The 20109-nt window shown below is 36.3% G+C and overlaps 1 protein-coding gene across 2 annotated transcripts in view; it reads left to right on the top strand.

Moving 5' to 3' along the window:
- The window catches only part of LOC127855314 (ataxin-2-like protein), a 59088-nt gene extending 39230 nt beyond the window's left edge, over positions 1-19858 (top strand). The window contains exons 18-20 of one of the 2 annotated variants that reach the window (XM_052390786.1): positions 5273-5389; positions 13377-13463; positions 17534-19858. In XM_052390786.1, coding sequence (XP_052246746.1) covers positions 5273-5389; positions 13377-13426 — 167 coding nt within the window. In that variant the 3' untranslated portion in view covers positions 13427-13463; positions 17534-19858. The remainder of the gene's footprint in view (positions 1-5272; positions 5390-13376; positions 13464-17533) is intronic. The other variant, XM_052390778.1, reaches the window with a different exon arrangement.
- The last annotated feature ends 251 nt before the right edge of the window (positions 19859-20109 follow it).

Here is a 20109-nt window from a genome sequence, read left to right as displayed (position 1 = left end):
TTTGCGCCAACTTTAACATTTTGCAATAACTTTTGCTATGTTGAAGATAGCAACTTCATATTTGGCATGCATGTGTATCTCATGGAGCTGCACATTTTGAGTGGTAAAAGGTCAAGGTCATCCTTCAAAGTCAAAGGTCAAAAAAACTAAATCAAAGCAGCGCAGAAGGGGACATAGTGTTTCCGACAAACACATTTCTTGTTATCAGCATGAAATGTCATCATTTTTCTAAAAATGACTATTCAGTCATCACTTAAATTGCCAATTTCTGATTTAAAAAAAAAAAATGTCAATATCTGGTTTGTTTGTAATGCATATCAGATTTGCGGTTGCGACTAATGGTGGTGGCGAAAAGGGTGGACACTTGGGAGTCCTGTTAGTCAAATGCCAATGAAATAGTCTTTTGTTATCAGGTGATAATAATGGGCCCTGATTTTTTTTTATCCATTGACGAAGTTAATTAAACCCCCACAAACGAAGTTTAGGGGGGTATATAGGAGTGAGCTTGTCTGTTGGTCGGTCCGTCTGTTAGTCTGTTGGTCTGTATTAAGTGTCCGCTCTCTAGTTCAAGTTGTTTTGATCCGATCTTCAACAATCTTGCTCAGATGTTGTATCTTGATGCTGTCAAGTTCGAATATGGGTCATGCCGGGTCAAAAACTAGGTCACGGGTACACTTAGTGCTTTTTAAACAATGAGCATGGTGTCTGCTCTCTTATTATCCCCGCTGAAAAAAAAATTCGGAGGGGATATAGTCATTGGTCCTGTCCGCTGTGCGTCCGTCTGTCCGTCCGTCTGGAACTTTGTCCGGAGCATAACTCTAAAACTACTGAAGGGATTTACTTGAAACATTAAATATAAACAGATGGCCACTAGGAGAAGTGCAGTGACCAAGAACCATAACTCTATCTACCTTGATTTTTGAATTATCTCCCCTTTTATATAATTTCAAACTAAATTGTTGTCCGGAGCATAACTCTAAATCTACTGAAGGGATTTACTTGAAACTTGAAATATAAACAGATGACAAGTAGGAGAAGAGCAGTGACTAAGAACCATAACTATCTACCTTAGTTTTTGAATTATCTCCCTTTGTTTAATTTCAAAGAAATTTGTGTCTGGAGCATAACTCTTAATCTTATGAAGGGATTTACTTGAAACTTGAAATATAAACAGATGGCAAGTAGGAGAAGTGCAGTGACTAAGAACCATAACTCTATCTACCTTAGTTTTTGAATTATCTCCCATTATTTAATTTCATAGAAAAATTTTGTCCGGAGTATAACTCTAAATCTACTGAAGGGATTTACTTGAAACTTTAAATATGAACAGATGGCAAGTAGGAGAAGTGCAGTGACTAAGAACAATAACTTGTATCTACCTTAGTTTTTAGCTCATCTATTTTTTGAAAAAAAATATGAGCTATTGTCATCACCTTGGCGTCGGCGTTGGCGTCTGGTTAAGTTTTGCGTTTAGGTCCACTTTTCTCAGAAAGTATCAATGCTATTGCATTCAAACTTGGTACACTTACCTACTATCATGAGAGGACTGGGCAGGCAAAGTTAGATAACTCTGGCGTGCAATTTGACAGAATTATGTGCCCTTTTTATACTTAGAAAATTGAAAATTTTGGTTAAGTTTTGCGTTTAGGTCCACTTTTCTCAGAAAGTATCAATGCTATTGCATTCAAACTTGGTACACTTACTTACTATCATGAGGGGACTGGGCAGGCAAAGTTAGATAACTCTGGCGTGCATTTTTACAGAATTATGTGCCCTTTTTATACTTAGAAAATTGAAAATTTTGGTTAAGTTTTGTGTTTAGGTCCATTTTATTCCGTAAGTATCAAAGCTATTGCTTTCATACTTGCAACACTTACTAACTATCATAAGGGGACTGTGCAGGCAAAGTAATGTAACTCTGACTGGCATTTTGACAGAATTATGGGCCCTTTTTATACTTAGAAAATTGAAAATTTGGTTAAGTTTTGTGTTTAGGTCCACTTTATTCCTACAGTATCAAAGCTATTGCTTTCATACTTGCAACACTTATTGACTATCATAAGGGGACTGTGCAGGCAAAGTTATGTAACTCTGACTGGCATTTGGACGGAATTATGGGCCCTTTATACTTAGACAATTTAAAATTTGGTTAAGTTTTTTGTTTTGGTCAACTTTACCCCTAAAGTATCATAGATATTGCTTTCATACTTGGAACCCTCGCAAACTATCATAAGGGTACAGTAAAAGGACAAGTTGCATAACTCTGGTTGTCATTTTTACGGAATTATGGCCCTTTTTTGACTTAGTAACTTTGAATATATGGTTAAATTTTGTGTTTCGATCCACTTTACTTCTTAACTATCAAGGCTATTGCTTTCAAACTTCAAATACTTTCATGCTATCATGAGGTTACTGTACCTGGCAAGTTGAATTTTACCTTGACCTTTGAATGACCTTGACTCTCAAGGTCAAATTATTAAATTTTGCTAAAATTGCCATAACTTCTTTATTTATGATTAGATTTGATTGATACTTTGACAAAACTACTCTTACCTGACATACCACAATAGACTCCACCCAAACCATCCCCCGTGCCCTCCCCCCCCCCTCCCTCCCCCCCCCCCCCCCCCCGAATCCCCCTCATATTTTTATGTCCCCCACTATAGTAGTGGGGGACATATTGTTTTTGCCCTGTCTGTCTGTCTGTTGGTCTGTTTGTGCCAACTTTAACATTTTGCAATAACTTTTGCTATATTGAAGATAACAACTTCATATTTGGCATGCATGTGTATCTCATGAAGCTGCACATTTTGAGTGGTGAAAGGTCAAGGTCAAGGTCATCCTTCAAGGTCAGAGGTCAAATATATGTGGCCAAAATCGCTCATTTTATGAATACTTTTGCAATATTTAAGATAGCAACTTGATATTTGGCATGCATGTGTATCTCATGAAGCTGCATATTTTGAGTGGTGAAAGGTCAAGGTCATCCTTCAAGGTCAGAGGTCAAATATATGTGGCCCAAATCGCTTATTTTATAAATACTTTTGCAATATTGAAGATAGCAACTTGATATTTGGCATGCATGTGCATCTCATGGAGCTGCACATTTTGAGTGGTGAAAGGTCAAGGTCATCCTTCAAGGTCAGAGGTCAAATATATGTGGCCCAAATCGCTTATTTTATGAATAATTTTGCAATATTGAAGATAGCAACTTGATATTTGGCATGCATGTGTATCTCATGGAGCTGCACATTTTGAATGGTGAAAGGTCAAGGTCATCCTTCACAAGGTCAAGGTCATCCTTCACAAGGTCAAGGTCATCCTACAAGGTCAAACATAATATAGGGGGACATTGTGTTTCACAAACACATCTTGCTTTTTTTTTTTTTTTTTAAAGATCATCTCACAAATGACCACCACACCCTCACACTATACCCCCCCCTTCCCCACCCCACCCCCCCCCCCCAAATTATGTTTTTTTTGAAACGGTTAAAAAACACAAATATTTATTTTTAATATTTTATGTTTGAAATACCGTCATCCTTCGCACCCAAGAATTCCACCCCCCCCCCCCCCCCCCCCTAATTTTTTTTTTTTTTTTTTTTTTTTTAAGATCATCTCACAAATGACCACCACACCCTCACACTATACACCCCCCCCCCCCCCCCCAAATTTCCTTTTTTTTAACGGTTAAAAAACACAAATATTTATTTTTATTATTTATGTTTGAAATACCGTCCAACCATCGCACCCATGAATCCCCCCCCCCCCCCCCCCCCCCCCCCCATGTTTTTTTTTTTGTTTTTTTTTTTTTGCTTTTTTTTCCCGCATTTTTGGAAAATAATGTAATAAATGTCCACACCCCCACACTATACACCCCTCTTCACTCCACCCCTCCCTCCTTTGTGATTGAAAATGAGAGTCCCTTCACCTTTAAAAAGAAAATAGATGAGCGGTCTGCACCCGCAAGGCGGTGCTCTTGTTTAATTATCTCCCTTTATTTAATTTCATAGTAAATTTTTGTCCGAAGCATAACTCTAAATCTACCGAAGGAATTTACTTGAAACTTGAAATATAAACAGATGGCAACTAGGAAAAGTGCAGTGAACATGAACCATAACTCTTATCAGCGGTAGTTTTTTAGTTACCTCCCTTTTTTCATTTCCATATATTTTATTCTATACAGCATAACTCCAACACTATATAACTAATTAGATGACACAGGTGCCATGTTTAACAAATATTAATCTACTCTCTAAAACAAAATGTTCTCATACAAGAAAACACATTTCGGCGGGGATTTGGCACTACTGTGACAAGCTCTTGTTCAAGTAGTTTTCATCCAAGCTTCACCAAACTTGGTCAAAAGTTGTATCTAGATGATGTCTAGGCCAAGTTTGAACATGGGTCATGGCAGGTCAAAAACTAGGTCACGAGTCACTTAGTGCGTTTTAAACATTGAGCATGGTGTCCGCTCTCTAATTAAGGTAGTTTTCATCCGATCTTCACCACACTTGGTCAGAAATTGTATCTAGATGATATGTAGGTCAAGTTCGAACATGGGCCATGCCGGGTCAAAAACTAGGTAACGGGGTCACTTAGTGCGTTTTAAACATTGAGCTTGGTGTCCGCTGTTTTTTGTGAAGACAACATGCAAAATATTCTGTGTCAATGCGGCATGTGGGGTTATTCGTCACGTCTGTGACAAAGCTCTAGTTGTTATGATAAGCGGATTAGTGGGACCGATAAAACTGTTAACAAGTGTTAGAAACAATGATGCCGATTTCTAATTAGTCAACACCCTTGCAAAAGAAAATACGCACAATAGGTAACAAAGTTGTTAACAATAAGCGCTAATCATTACTATTCTACCTAAACTAAATCAACGCATTTGATACAGCTTAACTGCATCAGCGTTTAACAGCAATATCACATGTTGGTTAAGTACACTGTATAATGTGCACACTTTTGTGTCAAAACTTGATTTATCTTGATTACGACTCAGACGAAGTATAATGCATGGATTACGTTGGATTTTAATGTCCCTTGCCTAGGGTAATTCAGTCTTAATTTTGTTTCAACATTGGACAAAATTATTCGTTAAAATCTTAAATTTGTCACTCGGTCTACTGACGAAATAGGCGAACATTTATTAATGACGAATAATATGGTTTCACAGTTTATGTATATATTAATGTCTTCATAAATACCAGACCTGTACAGTTTTTAATTGCCTTGGTAAATATGTTCAATCTGCATGTTGTTTGCCCAGGTGGTATACAGCAGCCTCATCTGGTGCCACAGTCCGGGATGCAGGGCATGCCTAGCCAGGGACCCAGCAGCCAGCAACACATGAGCAGTCAGCAGATGCCACAGTACATCCATGGAGGTGAGCGCGACCCTCCCGACCTTCCCCTTCTGTCCCAGCATGCAATTCTGCTGCATGTGTCAGTTACTGGGACAACTTTATATGTAATAGAGTTTCACTTGCTGTAACATTGCTTCAATTCAAATGAACTTAATCTTGAAGCGTGGCATGAGGCTCATGTTAAACAAGGTTGAAACCATATTACTTTTTAGAATTTCGTATACGCACTTTTAAAAAAAAGGGTGTATGATTGGAACCCCTGTGGCAGGATGTGCAGGCCGTGTTATGGAATACAATGTTAGTTGAGTATTTTAAACATTTAAATCAGATCATCTTGAAACTTAGTGATAAGATTTGTGAGCATTTATCTTAGTCTATGTTTTATGATCTGCAAGAACGCATGATGCATTTAAGTACTGTGGCCTTTGAATAAAAAACAAAGAAACAAAAGCCACTCTCTTACTCTAATAGTTTTAATCTTATCATTTCCTACTTGGTGACAATGTTTTTGGGCAAAATATCTTGGCCAAGTATGATAACCTGCCATATCCTTTAATTGTCCATTTGCCAAAATAATGGAGCCTGCTCTCTAATAAATTGTTTCAGTTCATTAACTTAAGTTTGTATCATCCAATTTTGATAACGTTTTAAGCTTAAAAAAGAGACCTTGCTCCTGATTAAATATGGTGAACATCAGGTTAGGGTCAATGTCACTGTTTCTAAACATTAGGAAAATGGTTTCTGCTCATAACTTCTTAATTTTCTCCATAAATTTTTGTGATTTCTAAAACAAATAACTACATGGTTCACATATCAGTTTCATGCATACTTTATAAGGTCATATATTTTGATAAGTTTGCACTCTTATTTGGCTTTTAGAAAAATTGATATACCTAACAGAAGTTAATAATCTGGATATTCAATCTTATTCTTTCACTTCAATATCACATTCAACTGTTTTAGAGTCTCACACAAAAGACCTTGTTTTTTTAATTATGGAAATCCATTCATGGAAATACAATTTTTAGCTCACCTGAGCGATAGCTCGGGGTGAGCTATTGTGATCACTCACCGTCCGGCGTCTGTCCGTCCGTCTGTCTGTAAACAATTTGTAAACATCTTCTTCTACTAAACCATTGAGCCAATTTCAACTAAATTTCATGTGGAGCATCCCTAGGTCATGGGACAAAAGAATTGTTAAAAAAAAATTGATCACATAACCAAGATGGCCGCCATGACCATATATGGTAAAAACCTTAAAAAATCTTCTTGTCAGAAACCGCTCATCAGATTTTCAAAAAATTTCACAGGGATGACCTTTGAAGGCTCCCCTGAAAAAGTTGTTCAAAGAAATTTGATTCGTCAAAAAACATGGCCGCAGGAGCTCGTTGAACTTTGCATGTTTATTCGTTTTTGCCTATTTTGTGAAAACTTTAAAAAATCTTCCACATTTTTTGTCCGATCCTTTCCAAATTTGCACAGTGTCTTTATATCAATGAGGACACGAACCCTACAAAAAATGAGCATTATTGGTCCATGAAGTACAGAATTACCTCCCCTTGAATTGAGAAAATGGTGTTTATGCAATAAAGTCCAAATTTTTCATCCAATTCTTTCCAAGCTTGCACAGTGTCTTCATATCAATGAAAACTCGAGCCCTGTCGAAAATGAGCAACATCGGACCATTAAGTCCAGAATTATCTCCTTGAGATGGCAGATTTAGAAATAATTATAGTGTACTCTTTTTCCCAATTAATAGTGCTATTAGAGTAAAGGATTTGCTGGCTACAGGCCAGGTTTCTCTGACACGATTCTCTTCTGATGGCTTTGCTGCAGAACACATAAACCCTTAACCCAGAACAGTTAATTCTTTCTGCAAATGTTTGTGACTGTGGAAATCATTGAAATAAAAGGAGAAATTGCTGAAATTAGCATTTTCTCCTTTCATCACAATGCTTCCTACCCTATTAAATCAGTTTCTTCTTAATCCATTATAATTTAATTTGTCGTCTGCAACCTCTTTCAATTTGGAAAAGGGTTAACTACCAGAAATCAATTAATGCTGTAGTTTTGTTGATGAAAAATGATTATTCCTTTAAAATGGGAGGTGATTATTGCTTAGGAAATTGCTCTGGTAGGGTTGAATCATTGTGGGAAATTGAGAAATTGTTCAGTCCAAAATATGTTGATTGGTAAAAGGATTTATCCTTATGCAAACATGGGTTGCCTGTTTAGTCGATGATATCTTGTCAATTTTGAGAAAAAGGAGGAATCTCTTCAAAACAAGCAAAAATTCCTTTTATCTCAATGTTTAAGTTTTTAGCGTACCTGAGCAGATCATATTCTCCTAAACCATTGAGCCAATTTCAACCAAATTTCATGTGGAGCATTCCTACGTCACGAAAAAAAAATATTGTTAAAAAAAAATTTGGTCACATAACCAAGCTGGCCGCCATGCCCATATATGGTCAATACCTTAAAAAATCTTCTTGTCAGAAAGGGCTCGTCGGATTTTCAATTTTTTTACAAGGATGATCCTTAAAGGCTCCCCTAAAAATTTGTTCAAGAAAATTTGTTTCTTGTCAATTACCATTGGGCCTAAGGCTATTAAATTTGTTCAGGTGAGCGATTCAGGGCCAATGTGGCCCTTGTTTACAAAATCTCTCAAAGAGTTTAATCTATTCTTTGCAATTGCTGGAAATTTCTTCTCTTCAGTTTTGTTGGCCTGTTAAATGAAAAACATGGGGAACCTTGAATTGTTATCATGTGACAGTCTTACCAATATGCTGAAGCACAATTTTTGATGCAGCTTCACAATTTTATTTTTAATGAATTATTATATATTTAATTTTGATTATTATGCTCCCCGAAATAAAATTTCGGGGGAGCATATAGTTGCCAGTTTGTCCTTCCTTCCTTCCTTAATTCCTTCCGTCACACTTTTGTTACCGTTTCTCATAGCGCCTTCAATACTTTACCAATCTCTTTCATATTTGGCATGTAGGTACCTTGCATGGACCTCTACCTTTTGATGAGGTTTGAGGTCACTGGGGTCAAGGTCACAGAGGCTAATAATAGATTTTTCCGTCACTCTTTTGTTACAGTTTCTCATAGCACCTTCAATACTTTACCAATCTCTTTCATATTTGGCATGTAGGTACCTTTCATGGACCTCTACCTTTTGATAAGGTTTGGGGTCAAGGTCAAGGCAGTCTTCACGCTAAATATTTTAGCCAAATAGCCCTTCGGGCTAATACGATGGAATTTTGAATAGCCCGAAGACATGTTCAATAGCCCGAGGAGGTCAATTTAAATCTTATGACTTTTTTGGCCAGGAACACCAAAATAGTTATTAACAATCAGAAAATCTACTTCCATTAGTAAAAACAGATGCATGTGATTACAGTAATAAAGGGTATAATGTTTCCTTTTGAAATGCATTTTATACAAAATGCACCAGATAATTATGCTGTTTATTGTAACTTTATTATTACACATGTTCTCATTCAATGATTCCATTAATCAGTTTGACCGGTGTTTTGTTTTATTTTAAAGCGAATTATTATCATGTTTAAAAAATATCCGAAAAACTTCAAAAATACATCAGCCTATTAAAATAACAGATTATTATCGTATTATTACTAGGACAATCGCCGGTGAATTTCTGAATTGTCGGCATGTGACTTCAGAACAAAAGGCCACTGGGTGTGTTAATTGCCCAATCTACAAGTGACAATGTCTGCTTCTTTAATTTACTCCCGATGTTTTGATAAGCATGTGTCAACCGTGAAAAGTATTGTATATTTGTAAACAGATTATAAGTAGCAAAATAGGTCACGTAGCAGAACGAGATTACAGAATAAACGAAAGTACTACAATTATTAATAATACATTAAAAAAACTTATTCTAATGCGCAAAAATAATTGATTAAAACACATGGAAACCTACCTGTAATAAGTATCAATTTGTTTTAACCCAATGCGTACAATATCCCTTACAGACTCTTTAATTTTTATTGAAAAAATTACTTGTCCATTTTTCATGAATTATAAATACATTTTCGGAAAACGCTTCTCAAATTAAATACGCTTCTAGATTGGTCATTATTTTAAAACATTACGAAGTGCCCGATGCGCGAACATCGCGGAACGTGATCTACACATGTTCAGTTTGAATAACCTCATCTTGGTTGGGCGTCAATTGCATCATTACTTTAAATAGCAACATACCCGGATGCTTACACGACAGTTTAGAAAAATGGCGGCCGCATGCTTTAAAACGTCATTTTAGGCATTTAAATAGCAAATTTAAACGTGCTTCTTAAAAACGCGTATAAATCAGGTTATTGATATGACGCTCAAATATTTAATCGACCGATCGGGCTATTTTATTAGCATTTAGGATCGACCGACCGGCCCAAGAATCGACTCGGGCTTCGGGCTTATAGGCTAATTCGAAGACTGGGTCAAGGTCACTGAGGCTAATAATAGATTTTTCCTTCAAACTTTTGTTACAGTTTCTCATAGCACCTTCAATACTTTACCGATCTTTTTCATATTTGGCATGTAGGTACCTTGCATGGACCTCTACCTTTCGATGAGGTTTGGGGTCAAGGTCCCCAAGGCTAATAATAGATTTTTCCGTCACACTTTTGTTACAGTTTCTCATGGCACATAAAACATTTTACCGATCTCTTTCATATTTGGCATGTAGGTACCTTGCATGGACCTCTACCTTTTGATGAGGTTTGAGGTCACTGGGGTCAAGGTCACCAAGGCTAATAATAGATTTTTCCGTCACACTTTTGTTACAGTTTCTCAAAGCACCTTCAATACTTTACCGATCTCTTTCATATTTGGCATGTAGGTCCCTTGAATGGACATCTACCTTTTGATGAGGTTTGAGGTCACTGGGGTCAAGGTCACCAAGGCTAATAAAAGATTTTTTTAGGTGATTATTAACACATAGATTGACAAAGCGCATCATCGGGGAGCATCCATCAGTTTCGCTGATATTCTTGTTGTTAAGGGTTTTGAGCATTGTTTAGATTCTAAATTTTATTGTTTTTCTTTAGCTAATTAACGACCCTAATTTCCCAATTTTAGTCTAAACACCGCAAATTTTCACAATCCAAAGGGACCCGCACCCATTCCAAAAATGGTGAAAACAAAAACACTGGTATGAGCTTAAAAAACACTGGTATGAGCTTATGTGTATTTAATTGACTATACTGCCATTCTGTTTTTTATGTTTGCTTTAAGTTTGATTTTTCAATAATGTCTGATTTTGGTCATTTGAAGGTGTATGTTTTAAAATTGACGTGAACATGTTTTATTTTGAATGGTTGTTTACAAATGGATGCAATGCAAGGCTGGTCTTGATTCCTGTTTGCTTCTGCGCTTTAAACATATATTTATGTAAACCACGATTTGTATCACCAATCATCCAAGTTCTGCGGACTGGCCAGTAGATTGAACATGTGTCAATCAGATTTGTTGTCCTGGGCTATACCAAACGAGCCATCCCACTTCTACTAAAAGCTTATGTTTATTCAGATTACTGACTGTGGCTTGCCTATCCAAGATTGCAATAGCCAGCAAAATTGATCATCCTTTAGCATAACATGACCCGCTTCGTGCGAAAATGGGTCTTATGTCATATACACTTGCAAAAGCTGTTAAGTAGCTTCCCTGTCCATTAATATGACTACAAAACATTGGGTACTTAACAGCTAAAAGCAAAGCGCCCTACTGAGTGATTACACAGGCTGTTCTGAAGCTTCGCTGGTCGCATATCATATAAGACCCATTTTTGTATGATGCCAATCATATTATGTTAAGTTTGGCTAGCATGCCCAGTTGCTTTGTTAGGATTCCAGACATAGACATATTGCACTGACAGAATACACTGCTTTACAAAGAATTTTTCATAAAGAAAAAACGTTCAACTTGGATAGTTGATCATGTTGATGTGTCTTAATAGGTAAAATTTATGTAAATCTATACTCAAGGTACTTCAAGGATTATTTTGTATTGTTATAGCCCCACAAATTCCTGATTTGTATGCAATGTATAATGTTTTCTAATTAGGCTGACTGATTGATCAAATGCAAATTTTATTCCACTTCCAAAGACAAGTCTAAAGCATAACCAAGTAATTGCATGGATCCTTGTTTGGTTATTCTAAAGTATCATGTAGTGCCATAATTGAAGCAAACACTGGTTGAATTTTAAAACGTATTTGTTTAACCTGTGTGTTTTCTCTACAATTAAAAAGTGAAGCTTATGGATTTATTTATCTGCATGTATGGTATGTTGCATAACTTACAACAGTTAATTTAAAAGGGCATTTTTTTGCCCATAGGAAGGGCTGCCATTATTCCATGTGTCAATTTATTTGGCCAAAAATCATGTGTTAGTATTTTGGAATTTAACAAAAAAAACACTTACTAATATGCTGTAAACTTAGGGGCTGTTTAAAGTATTTTTAGCTCACCTGAGCACAACGTGCTCGTGGTGAGCTTTTGTGATCGCTTTTTGTCCGTTGTGCGTTGTGCGGCGTCAACATTTGCCTTGTTAACTCTCTCGAGGCCACATTTATTGTCCAATCTTCATAAAATTTGGTCAGAAGATTGGTTTCAATCATATCTTGGATGAGTTCGAAAATGGTTACGTTTGCTTGAAAAACATGGCTGCCAAGGGGCGGGGCATTTTTCTTTATATGGCTATATATGGCTTTAGTAAAATCTTGTTAACATTCTAGAGGCCACATTTATTGTCCAATCTTCATGAAACTTGGTCAGAAGATTCATCCCAGTAATATCTTGGACGAGTTCGAAAATGATGCCGGTTGGTTGAAAAACATGGCCGCCAGGGGGCGGGGCATTTTTCCTTATATGGCTATTTTAAAACCTTGTTAACACTCTAGAGGCCAAATTTATTGTCCAATCTTGATGAAATATGGTCAGAAGATTTGTCTTAATGATATCTTGGATGAATTTCGAAAATGGTTACATTTGCTTCAAAAACAATGCCGGTTGGTTGAAAAACATGGCCACAAGGGGGCGGGCTATTTTCCTTATATGGCTATAGTAAAACCTTGTTAACACTCTAGAGGTCACATTTATTTTCCGATCATCATGAAACGTGGTCAGAAGATTTTTCCCAATGATATCTTGGATGAGTTCGAAAATGGTTTTGGTTGCTTTAAAAACATGGCCACCACGGGGGCGGGGCATTTTTCCTTATATGGCTATAGTAAAACCTTGTTAACACTTTAAAGGCCACATTTATTGTCCAATCTTCATCAAATTTGGTCAGAAGATTGGTCTCAATGATATCTTGGATGAGTTCGAAAATAATTATGTTTGCTTGAAAAAAATGGCTTCCAAGGGGCGGTGCATTTTTCCTTATAAGGTTATAGTAAAATCTTGTTAACACTCTAGAGGCCACATTTACTGTCCGATCTTCATGAAACTTGGTCAGAAGATTCATCCCGATAATATCTTGGATGCCTTCAAAAATGATGCCGGTTGGTTGAAAATCATGGCTGCCAGGGGGCGGGGCATTTTTCCTTATATGGCTATAGTAAAACCTTGTTAACACTGTAGAGGCCACATTTATTTTCCGATCTTCGTGAAACTTGGTCAGAAGATTTGTCCCAATAATATCTTGTTATCTCAGGTGAGCGACTTTGGGCCTTTAAGGCCCTCTTGTTACATTGTTTTCATAAACCATTTAGTTCAGGAAAAACAATAACATCATAAGTAATGGTGTATGATAATGTCTGGATGTAGGCAACATTATTATTGGTTGGTTAATCAAATCTTGAAATACTCGTTTGAAATTTGATGTGTCTTCATTCACGTTAAGTGCTCTTTCCAACTGTTGAATCATAGGAACAATGGCCACCCTGAAAGCTGCTGCAGTGCCCACATGTTATTACTATTATACAGTAACACACAGAGATGAGAGCATGCTTGAGTTTGTTTATTTCTTTCGTTGACAGTCCAGCATCCTGGAGGACAGCACATCCCGAGCTATCAGCCCTCCCAGTAACACACGCCCCCTTTTAACATACGCTTTCATCACCTAGGTAAGACTGCCCATCATGGAACACTTGCAGCTAATCTAAGTTGCCAGGCTTACTGGTGTTGTCTTGTGTTCAGTATTTTAGTCCCTTAAATGTACTTGAAGACTTGGGCAAACAAAAACAACATCATTTTGTTCAGTTTGCTTATGCTTGATTTGTTAATTTCCAAACTTATCATAAAATATCTTTATAAGCTAGTTAGTTTATATCAATAGTTATTGAAATAAGCAGATCATGAGATGTAAAATGAATAGAAAGGTTCAAAACTGAAAGAGAAGCAATAAATAATGGCCATGGCACTTCATCATGAGGTAGTCGAATGAGATTAGTTAAAGACATTTACATGTATGTTAGTTAAAGACATTTACATGTTTATGTGTGTGTAAACCTTAGTCTATTTTAGATATCTGTTCTGATTCACATTATTAATTGTAAAAAAGCTTTATTTTTTCAACAACTCTTGTGTCTTATTTGCAGATACTATAATCAAATTTGTTACTTGTACTTAAAAGAGGTAGCAAAAATTTCCACAAATCTAAGCATTTGTTAAGTCCCTTATGGTACATGATACATCTCTAAAATAATTGTGTGCATATCAATGATAAATAAGGTGATAATGGTTGTCCCTTTAATGAGTCCAATAAAGTTTACCTGTTATTAGTTAAATGTTTTACAAGTCAGCCCAGGTTTCTAAAAAAAAACAGGGCTGAATGTGTACTGCACAGACCATTATGGGACAGGGCTGAATGTGTACTGCACAGACCATTATGGGACAGGGCTGAATGTGTACTGCACAGACCATTATGGGACAGGGCTGAATGTGTACTGCACAGACCATTATGGGACAGGGCTGAATGTGTACTGCACAGACCATTATGGGACAATACTTTATGCACATGCATTAAGCATTAAGCTCAGTTTGTACGACACATTTTACATGTTTTTAGTATACTGGCATAAAAGGCGTTTTGCAGATGGATGTTTATGTAAAACTAGCAAACAGTGGTAAAGCATACACCATAACTCAAATATAATGCAGATGAGGGGGGTCCAACCCACAAGACAGCGTTATCAAAAGAATTGTGTTCATTCATAAATTATTGCAAGGTTGAGTGGTCATTCGCAAATACATGCATATAAAGCCTACCCTATTGATAACTCTATGCTTTTCAAATGTGCTTGTTTACCCGATTATCCTATAGAATTTCTCAGGGTTGTCTATTGTCTGTATTATTCCAAAAATCCAGAATTTAGCCGTCCAGGGTCGATTTTGTGATTACCGGTAGTGTAAATCTTATGAGTTTGTTAGTTGTTGTTGTTGTGTGTTGTTTTTTTTTTGGGGGGGGGGGGTCTTTCGGGTGTGTGATCATTTGAAATCTAAAACTGGAAACTATTGTTATAGCTTCCTCTACATTCTGGAAATTTGCACCCGGTACTAATTTTGCCTGATCTTTTATTTATTGATTTCTGATTGGTTAGCTGCTGGCAGGATCATGAACAGTAACTGACTTTGCTACTTCTGGAAAAATTTACGAATTGTTGCAAATGTCCTCCATCTTGAAATTTTACTTTATTGATTTACAATCTAAAGCACTGAAATAGCATATTGTAAAACCAAAAGTTGACCAAATTATACATAGATTGCGTATTTCCTATGTTACTGGCAATTGTTTTCATTTTCTGCAGTCAAACGATATGCATATTTCATTTCATGTGCAAAAGGTGTATTTCAATTTATTTTCGGACATTCATTTTTGTATTTTATTTTTGACGTTTTTAATTAGTTACATTTTTTATAGAATGACGAATACACATGCAGTGTTACAAATGGTCTGGTTGATAATATTTCGCACTGTAATCACCAGAAATCATAACTATACAAAGGGACAATAATTAGGGCATGTGGTTGGCCGGGGGATCTACTCTTTATCCCTATTGGGGACCTATGGCCTCAGACATCTGGCTTAATTTTCCTGATTAAAAAAAATGAGACAATTGACACCCCTGATTTCTTCATATAATTTTATTGATATTTTTTTTTTTTAATATTCTGACCAGTAAGACAATAAATGTGTTTAAAAACTTCATTTACACAAGCATTGGGAACTATTCAGATTTAATTAGAACAACCAATGGACAAGTGAGTTTGAATTTAGATTGAATGCAATGCAAAGCAACATTTTATTGCACCATACATGTACTAAGGTCATGCAAAAATGGTGCCAAAATGAAAGTGAACTTCTGTAAACAAATTACCCTGCGTTTGGATATAACTGATTGTCTTGTGTTATTATTAGCTCTGCTGTTTTCAGAGAAAACCCGAGGTATTGTCATAGCCAGCTCGTCGTGTTGTTTCGTCTACCGTAGGCGTCATGCTAAAACCTTAACTTTGAAACTTCATATGTAGCTGCACCTTGATGAGTTCTACACATCACACCCATTTTTGCCTCACTAGGTCAAAGGTCACTGTGACCTCTAAAAAAAATATAATTCTTCTGAGTTCTGACAAGCTTTCATTTATTATGCCCCCCCTAAAAAAAATTGGGGGAGCATATAGTCGCCGCTTGGTCTGTCCATGTGTGTATCCATCCGTCCGTGCACAATTTTTGTCCGGGCTATTTCTCAGCAATTAATGACCGGAATTCAATTAAACTTTATGGGAAGCTTCACTACCAAGAGGGGATGTGCATATCTTGTCCCCCCCAACTACTGACTGGAATTCAATGAAGCTTTATGGGAAGCTTAACTTCCTTGAGGAAATGCGCATGTTATTTGTGGGTTCTGGTTAGATGATTTATTTAGAGAGTTATGGCCCTTTGAAATTTTTAAGTTGCTAAATCATCCATCGTATTATTTTGTCCAAATTCATGCCTCTCAAGACGTTTCCTTTTATCTGAATATATAGTGCAATATTGTGACATAAAAAACCTTTCGGGAGCGTCACCCGTCTCCGACGGTTTCTTGTTCAAAACTGCACCCGCAGCCGAGCGTTGGCACCCGTTATGTGGTAATCTTGTTTAATTTCTCTTTGCTTCTTATGTTTTCAATTGCATTTTAGCGATTCTAATTGTCTACAAATAACAATGAAGTTAAACACGTATAGCAAAATTTGTCAAAGCTGTCAATAATTCATGATTGATAACACATACATAGTAACAGTAAAGGAGCGTAAAACACATGCTATTTTCACACCTGTGTTGCACAAAACAATAAATAATCATACCTAAACTGTCAAATTCCCCAGTTATGATTAGTCTACTCAATTATTATTGAGCCATTATGCAAGCAGCATATTGCATGCCGACATGTTTGAATGTCAAGAAAACACTGTAGACCAAAATGGAAGTACATGTATGGAGAAAAAACGGGAGCCAAGACTCGTCCGTGTTGCATTCACCGTTATAACAGAGCGTGTTATATTGGATTTACAGGGTAGTTGACTAACAAACACAAATATGTAGTTTACAGCAAATCTTATTTGAAGGCTTTGAATTTTGCACTGACTAATAAGCTGCAAGTTAGGTGACCTTTTTTCTTTCTATCCCTTAACTTCAAGGGCTTCATTAGATTGAATACTGCAGATGATGCATGATTTGTTTCATGAAAGAAAAAAAAAAAAAAGAGTTTCAAAAGAATGAAACCTGGTAGAGTTCTTTTGATTTCTGCCTTACCATTCATGCATGAGTATGAAGCCACAGTTTGCATGGTGCTTTTCTCTGATAAGAAAGCATATTAAATCACATGGCATTAACTCTCATTCATTAGAAATGCTCTCATGCAATTAAGAAATTATCTCATTAGTAAACATGCATGGCCTGTATTGTAGTTACTTCCATGCATCGACTGGGACATGCTTCGCTCCCAAATGCAGACCATAGATTATTTATTTAATTTCTTTATTCAGTTAAATTTGTTTAAAATATAAAGTGTTGACAAAATCAACTTGTTGCTTTAAACTACTATTATTAAGTGTATAGCAGTGTTGTTATTATATACTCTAAATGCATAATGTTTGTAGAACATTTGAATGTCTTTCACTCAGCATGATATGTGACAGGATTTCTATTTTTCAGGTCTAGCAGCAGCCAACCTCAGTGGTGCAATCCACTCACGTCCTGAACACTTTATAGTGCAGCACATACGCCGTTAAACCGGAGTGTATTAAACTTACCAGCTGCACATGGACACTGTGGAGCCCCTATGGAGAACTGCTATGTGCCTAAGAGAGCTGCCTTCTCCTGTGTGTTTTTATCTTGACTGTCCCATCACCCATAGGCTTCATTTACTTGAAGTTTAGTCACTGATTTTATGATTGCACTTTACCTGTGGATATGTCCACTTTTCATGTTTTGTATTTCAATTTTCTAAACAAATAAATAAGGTCAAGATAGAATGTTAAAAAAATGTACTTTTTATATAAAAGTTTTCTAAGAAATAATAACTTATATTTGATCATGATGTCAGTCTTTATTCTAGACATGCAGTATTAAGAGAACATCATAATGTCATGATTTAGAATGAATATTTATGGCATACAGCACTGACTTCTTTATGATTATAATGTCCATATTTAAGATAACATTAATAAGCAAATCAATTTTTCAATTAAAACTCAAGATTATGACAAGTTGTTCTATAATAAATCATGTCTCAAGACAAATATGATATATTATGCATTATAATGTTAAGGAACAATTTTTCATAGCAATGGCATCACTGAAAACATAGTTTAGCTGAAGCATTTGCTCACAGGCAGCATCCACTTTTTGTGCTGTTTTCTATTACTCGAGATATACATGTATTGAGAGACAAACAGACTGTCTTCAATTTCAAAAACTGTATGCTGTATTGAACAATAATGTTGGGATCTAAGGTTAAAATGGTATTTCAATACAAAATAAAAATTGATGGTCTGGGGGGGGGGGCTGCGCTTTATGCATGTGTGTAAAGTGTCGCCCTTTTTGTGTGAACACTTTCTTCCATGTCACGATTTTCCTTTGAATAAATTTTTTATAAAATAGGAAAGTGTTATACTGGAGTAGCCTGTGGGAACTGAAGACATTACCCACTTATATCAAGCCAGGTTTTGCAGATACAGATGCCTGTGGTGCATTTCAAAGAGTGTTGGCATTCAAGCATGCTCTGTGAAAAAGGGATTCAATTCACGTGTGTGAAGTGTTGTCCTAGATTAGGGACGACACTTCGCTTTTATGGGGGTTTTTTATATACAAAAAGTCTCTTTGCAAAAATCTAGTTAAGGCTGCAAGTTTTGTCATTAATAAGCCTTTGTGGGACTGCACAGGCTTATTTGGGAGGTCACCTTATGAACATGCATTAAACCCCTTTTTCACAGAGCATCGCTCAATTATTTGTCTTGCACAAGCTTCTGACCTGATACTTTTCTGTTCATAAGACATAATAAACTGTGGATACATGCTCTGTTTGTAAATCCATAAGTGTAGCATCTGCTTCATAATGGAATAACTTCCATTACTGGAGTAGCTATGCGGCATCATAAAGATGCCTATTCAATTGTGCTTGATTTTGGTTGTGTTTTGTCTACTTGTGGAGTCGGTCACATGTCCTGATTTGAGTGGCAAGTGTTGTGAATGCCACCATAAATAATGTTTTGTCGTAGTATGCCTGCTGCTTGTTGGAAAATCATTGAAACTTCTCATTTTTTGACTGTGAAAAAATACCCACAACTATTGTGGTTATGAATTTGTTTATCAAACCAGTATTATTTCAGTAAAGTGATTAAGAAATAATTATCTTCCAGGAATCTTGAGTTTGGATTATATTGCTGTATCTTTCCTTTGTCTTATCATAGCTCAGAAATTACAGCATGCATGTCATGTTTCACCCATGTTGAAGTTACACCGTCATGGAGTTGAAATGTGAGCCGTTTTTCATTTCACCCATGTTGAAGTTACACCGTCATGGAGTTGAAATGTGAGCCGTATTTCATTTCACAAGCTTGATTGTCATTGGGATATGAATGAAACCACTAGTATATGTTGAACTTGTTATGTTTTACATGTAGAGTTTATGAGTGTGATAGCCTTTCATAACCTTTTTGGTATTGAATACTTTGTATTGATGAGAGCTATGTTCATGCAATATTGACCTGTGTTTTGTTTAACTGCTCGGAGCTACTGTGTCGGTGTTGAAAATGGCGAGTTCTGGATTTTAAACAGATTCATGTGACCATCCGCTTGTTCAGTGATGGAATTTTGCTATCAGTGTTAACCATGTAAAGGCCTAACATACACTTTCTTGAAATATGTTCAGCTGGATAAGATAGAATTGTGTGCATTTTTACTTTGATTTCTGACAGCTATTCTACAAAACTTGTAGATGTCATGGCCAAAAAGAAAAATAAAGAAAACCTAGAGATTCTCCGTATTTGTGTTGTTTATATTCATGGGTTGGCATACATGTTGCAAACATCTCTCGTTATTAACAGCAATTTATGCAGGACCAGTGGTCATCCTAATAACATCTTTTGTCGCCATGGCAATAGGAGAGACATTCTGAAGAATAATTGCTATTATGAGAATCAGACAATATGATTGGATATGCGAACTCAAAACAGCTTCATTAATATAATGTAGTCCATGTTAGGTGTATAGTTATTCATATATTCCCG

Source organism: Dreissena polymorpha, chromosome 1 (genome assembly GCF_020536995.1).
Source record: "Dreissena polymorpha isolate Duluth1 chromosome 1, UMN_Dpol_1.0, whole genome shotgun sequence".
NCBI lineage: Eukaryota > Metazoa > Mollusca > Bivalvia > Myida > Dreissenidae > Dreissena > Dreissena polymorpha.
Note: the sequence above shows the minus strand (reverse complement) of the source record. Positions and strands in the feature narration are given on the sequence as shown.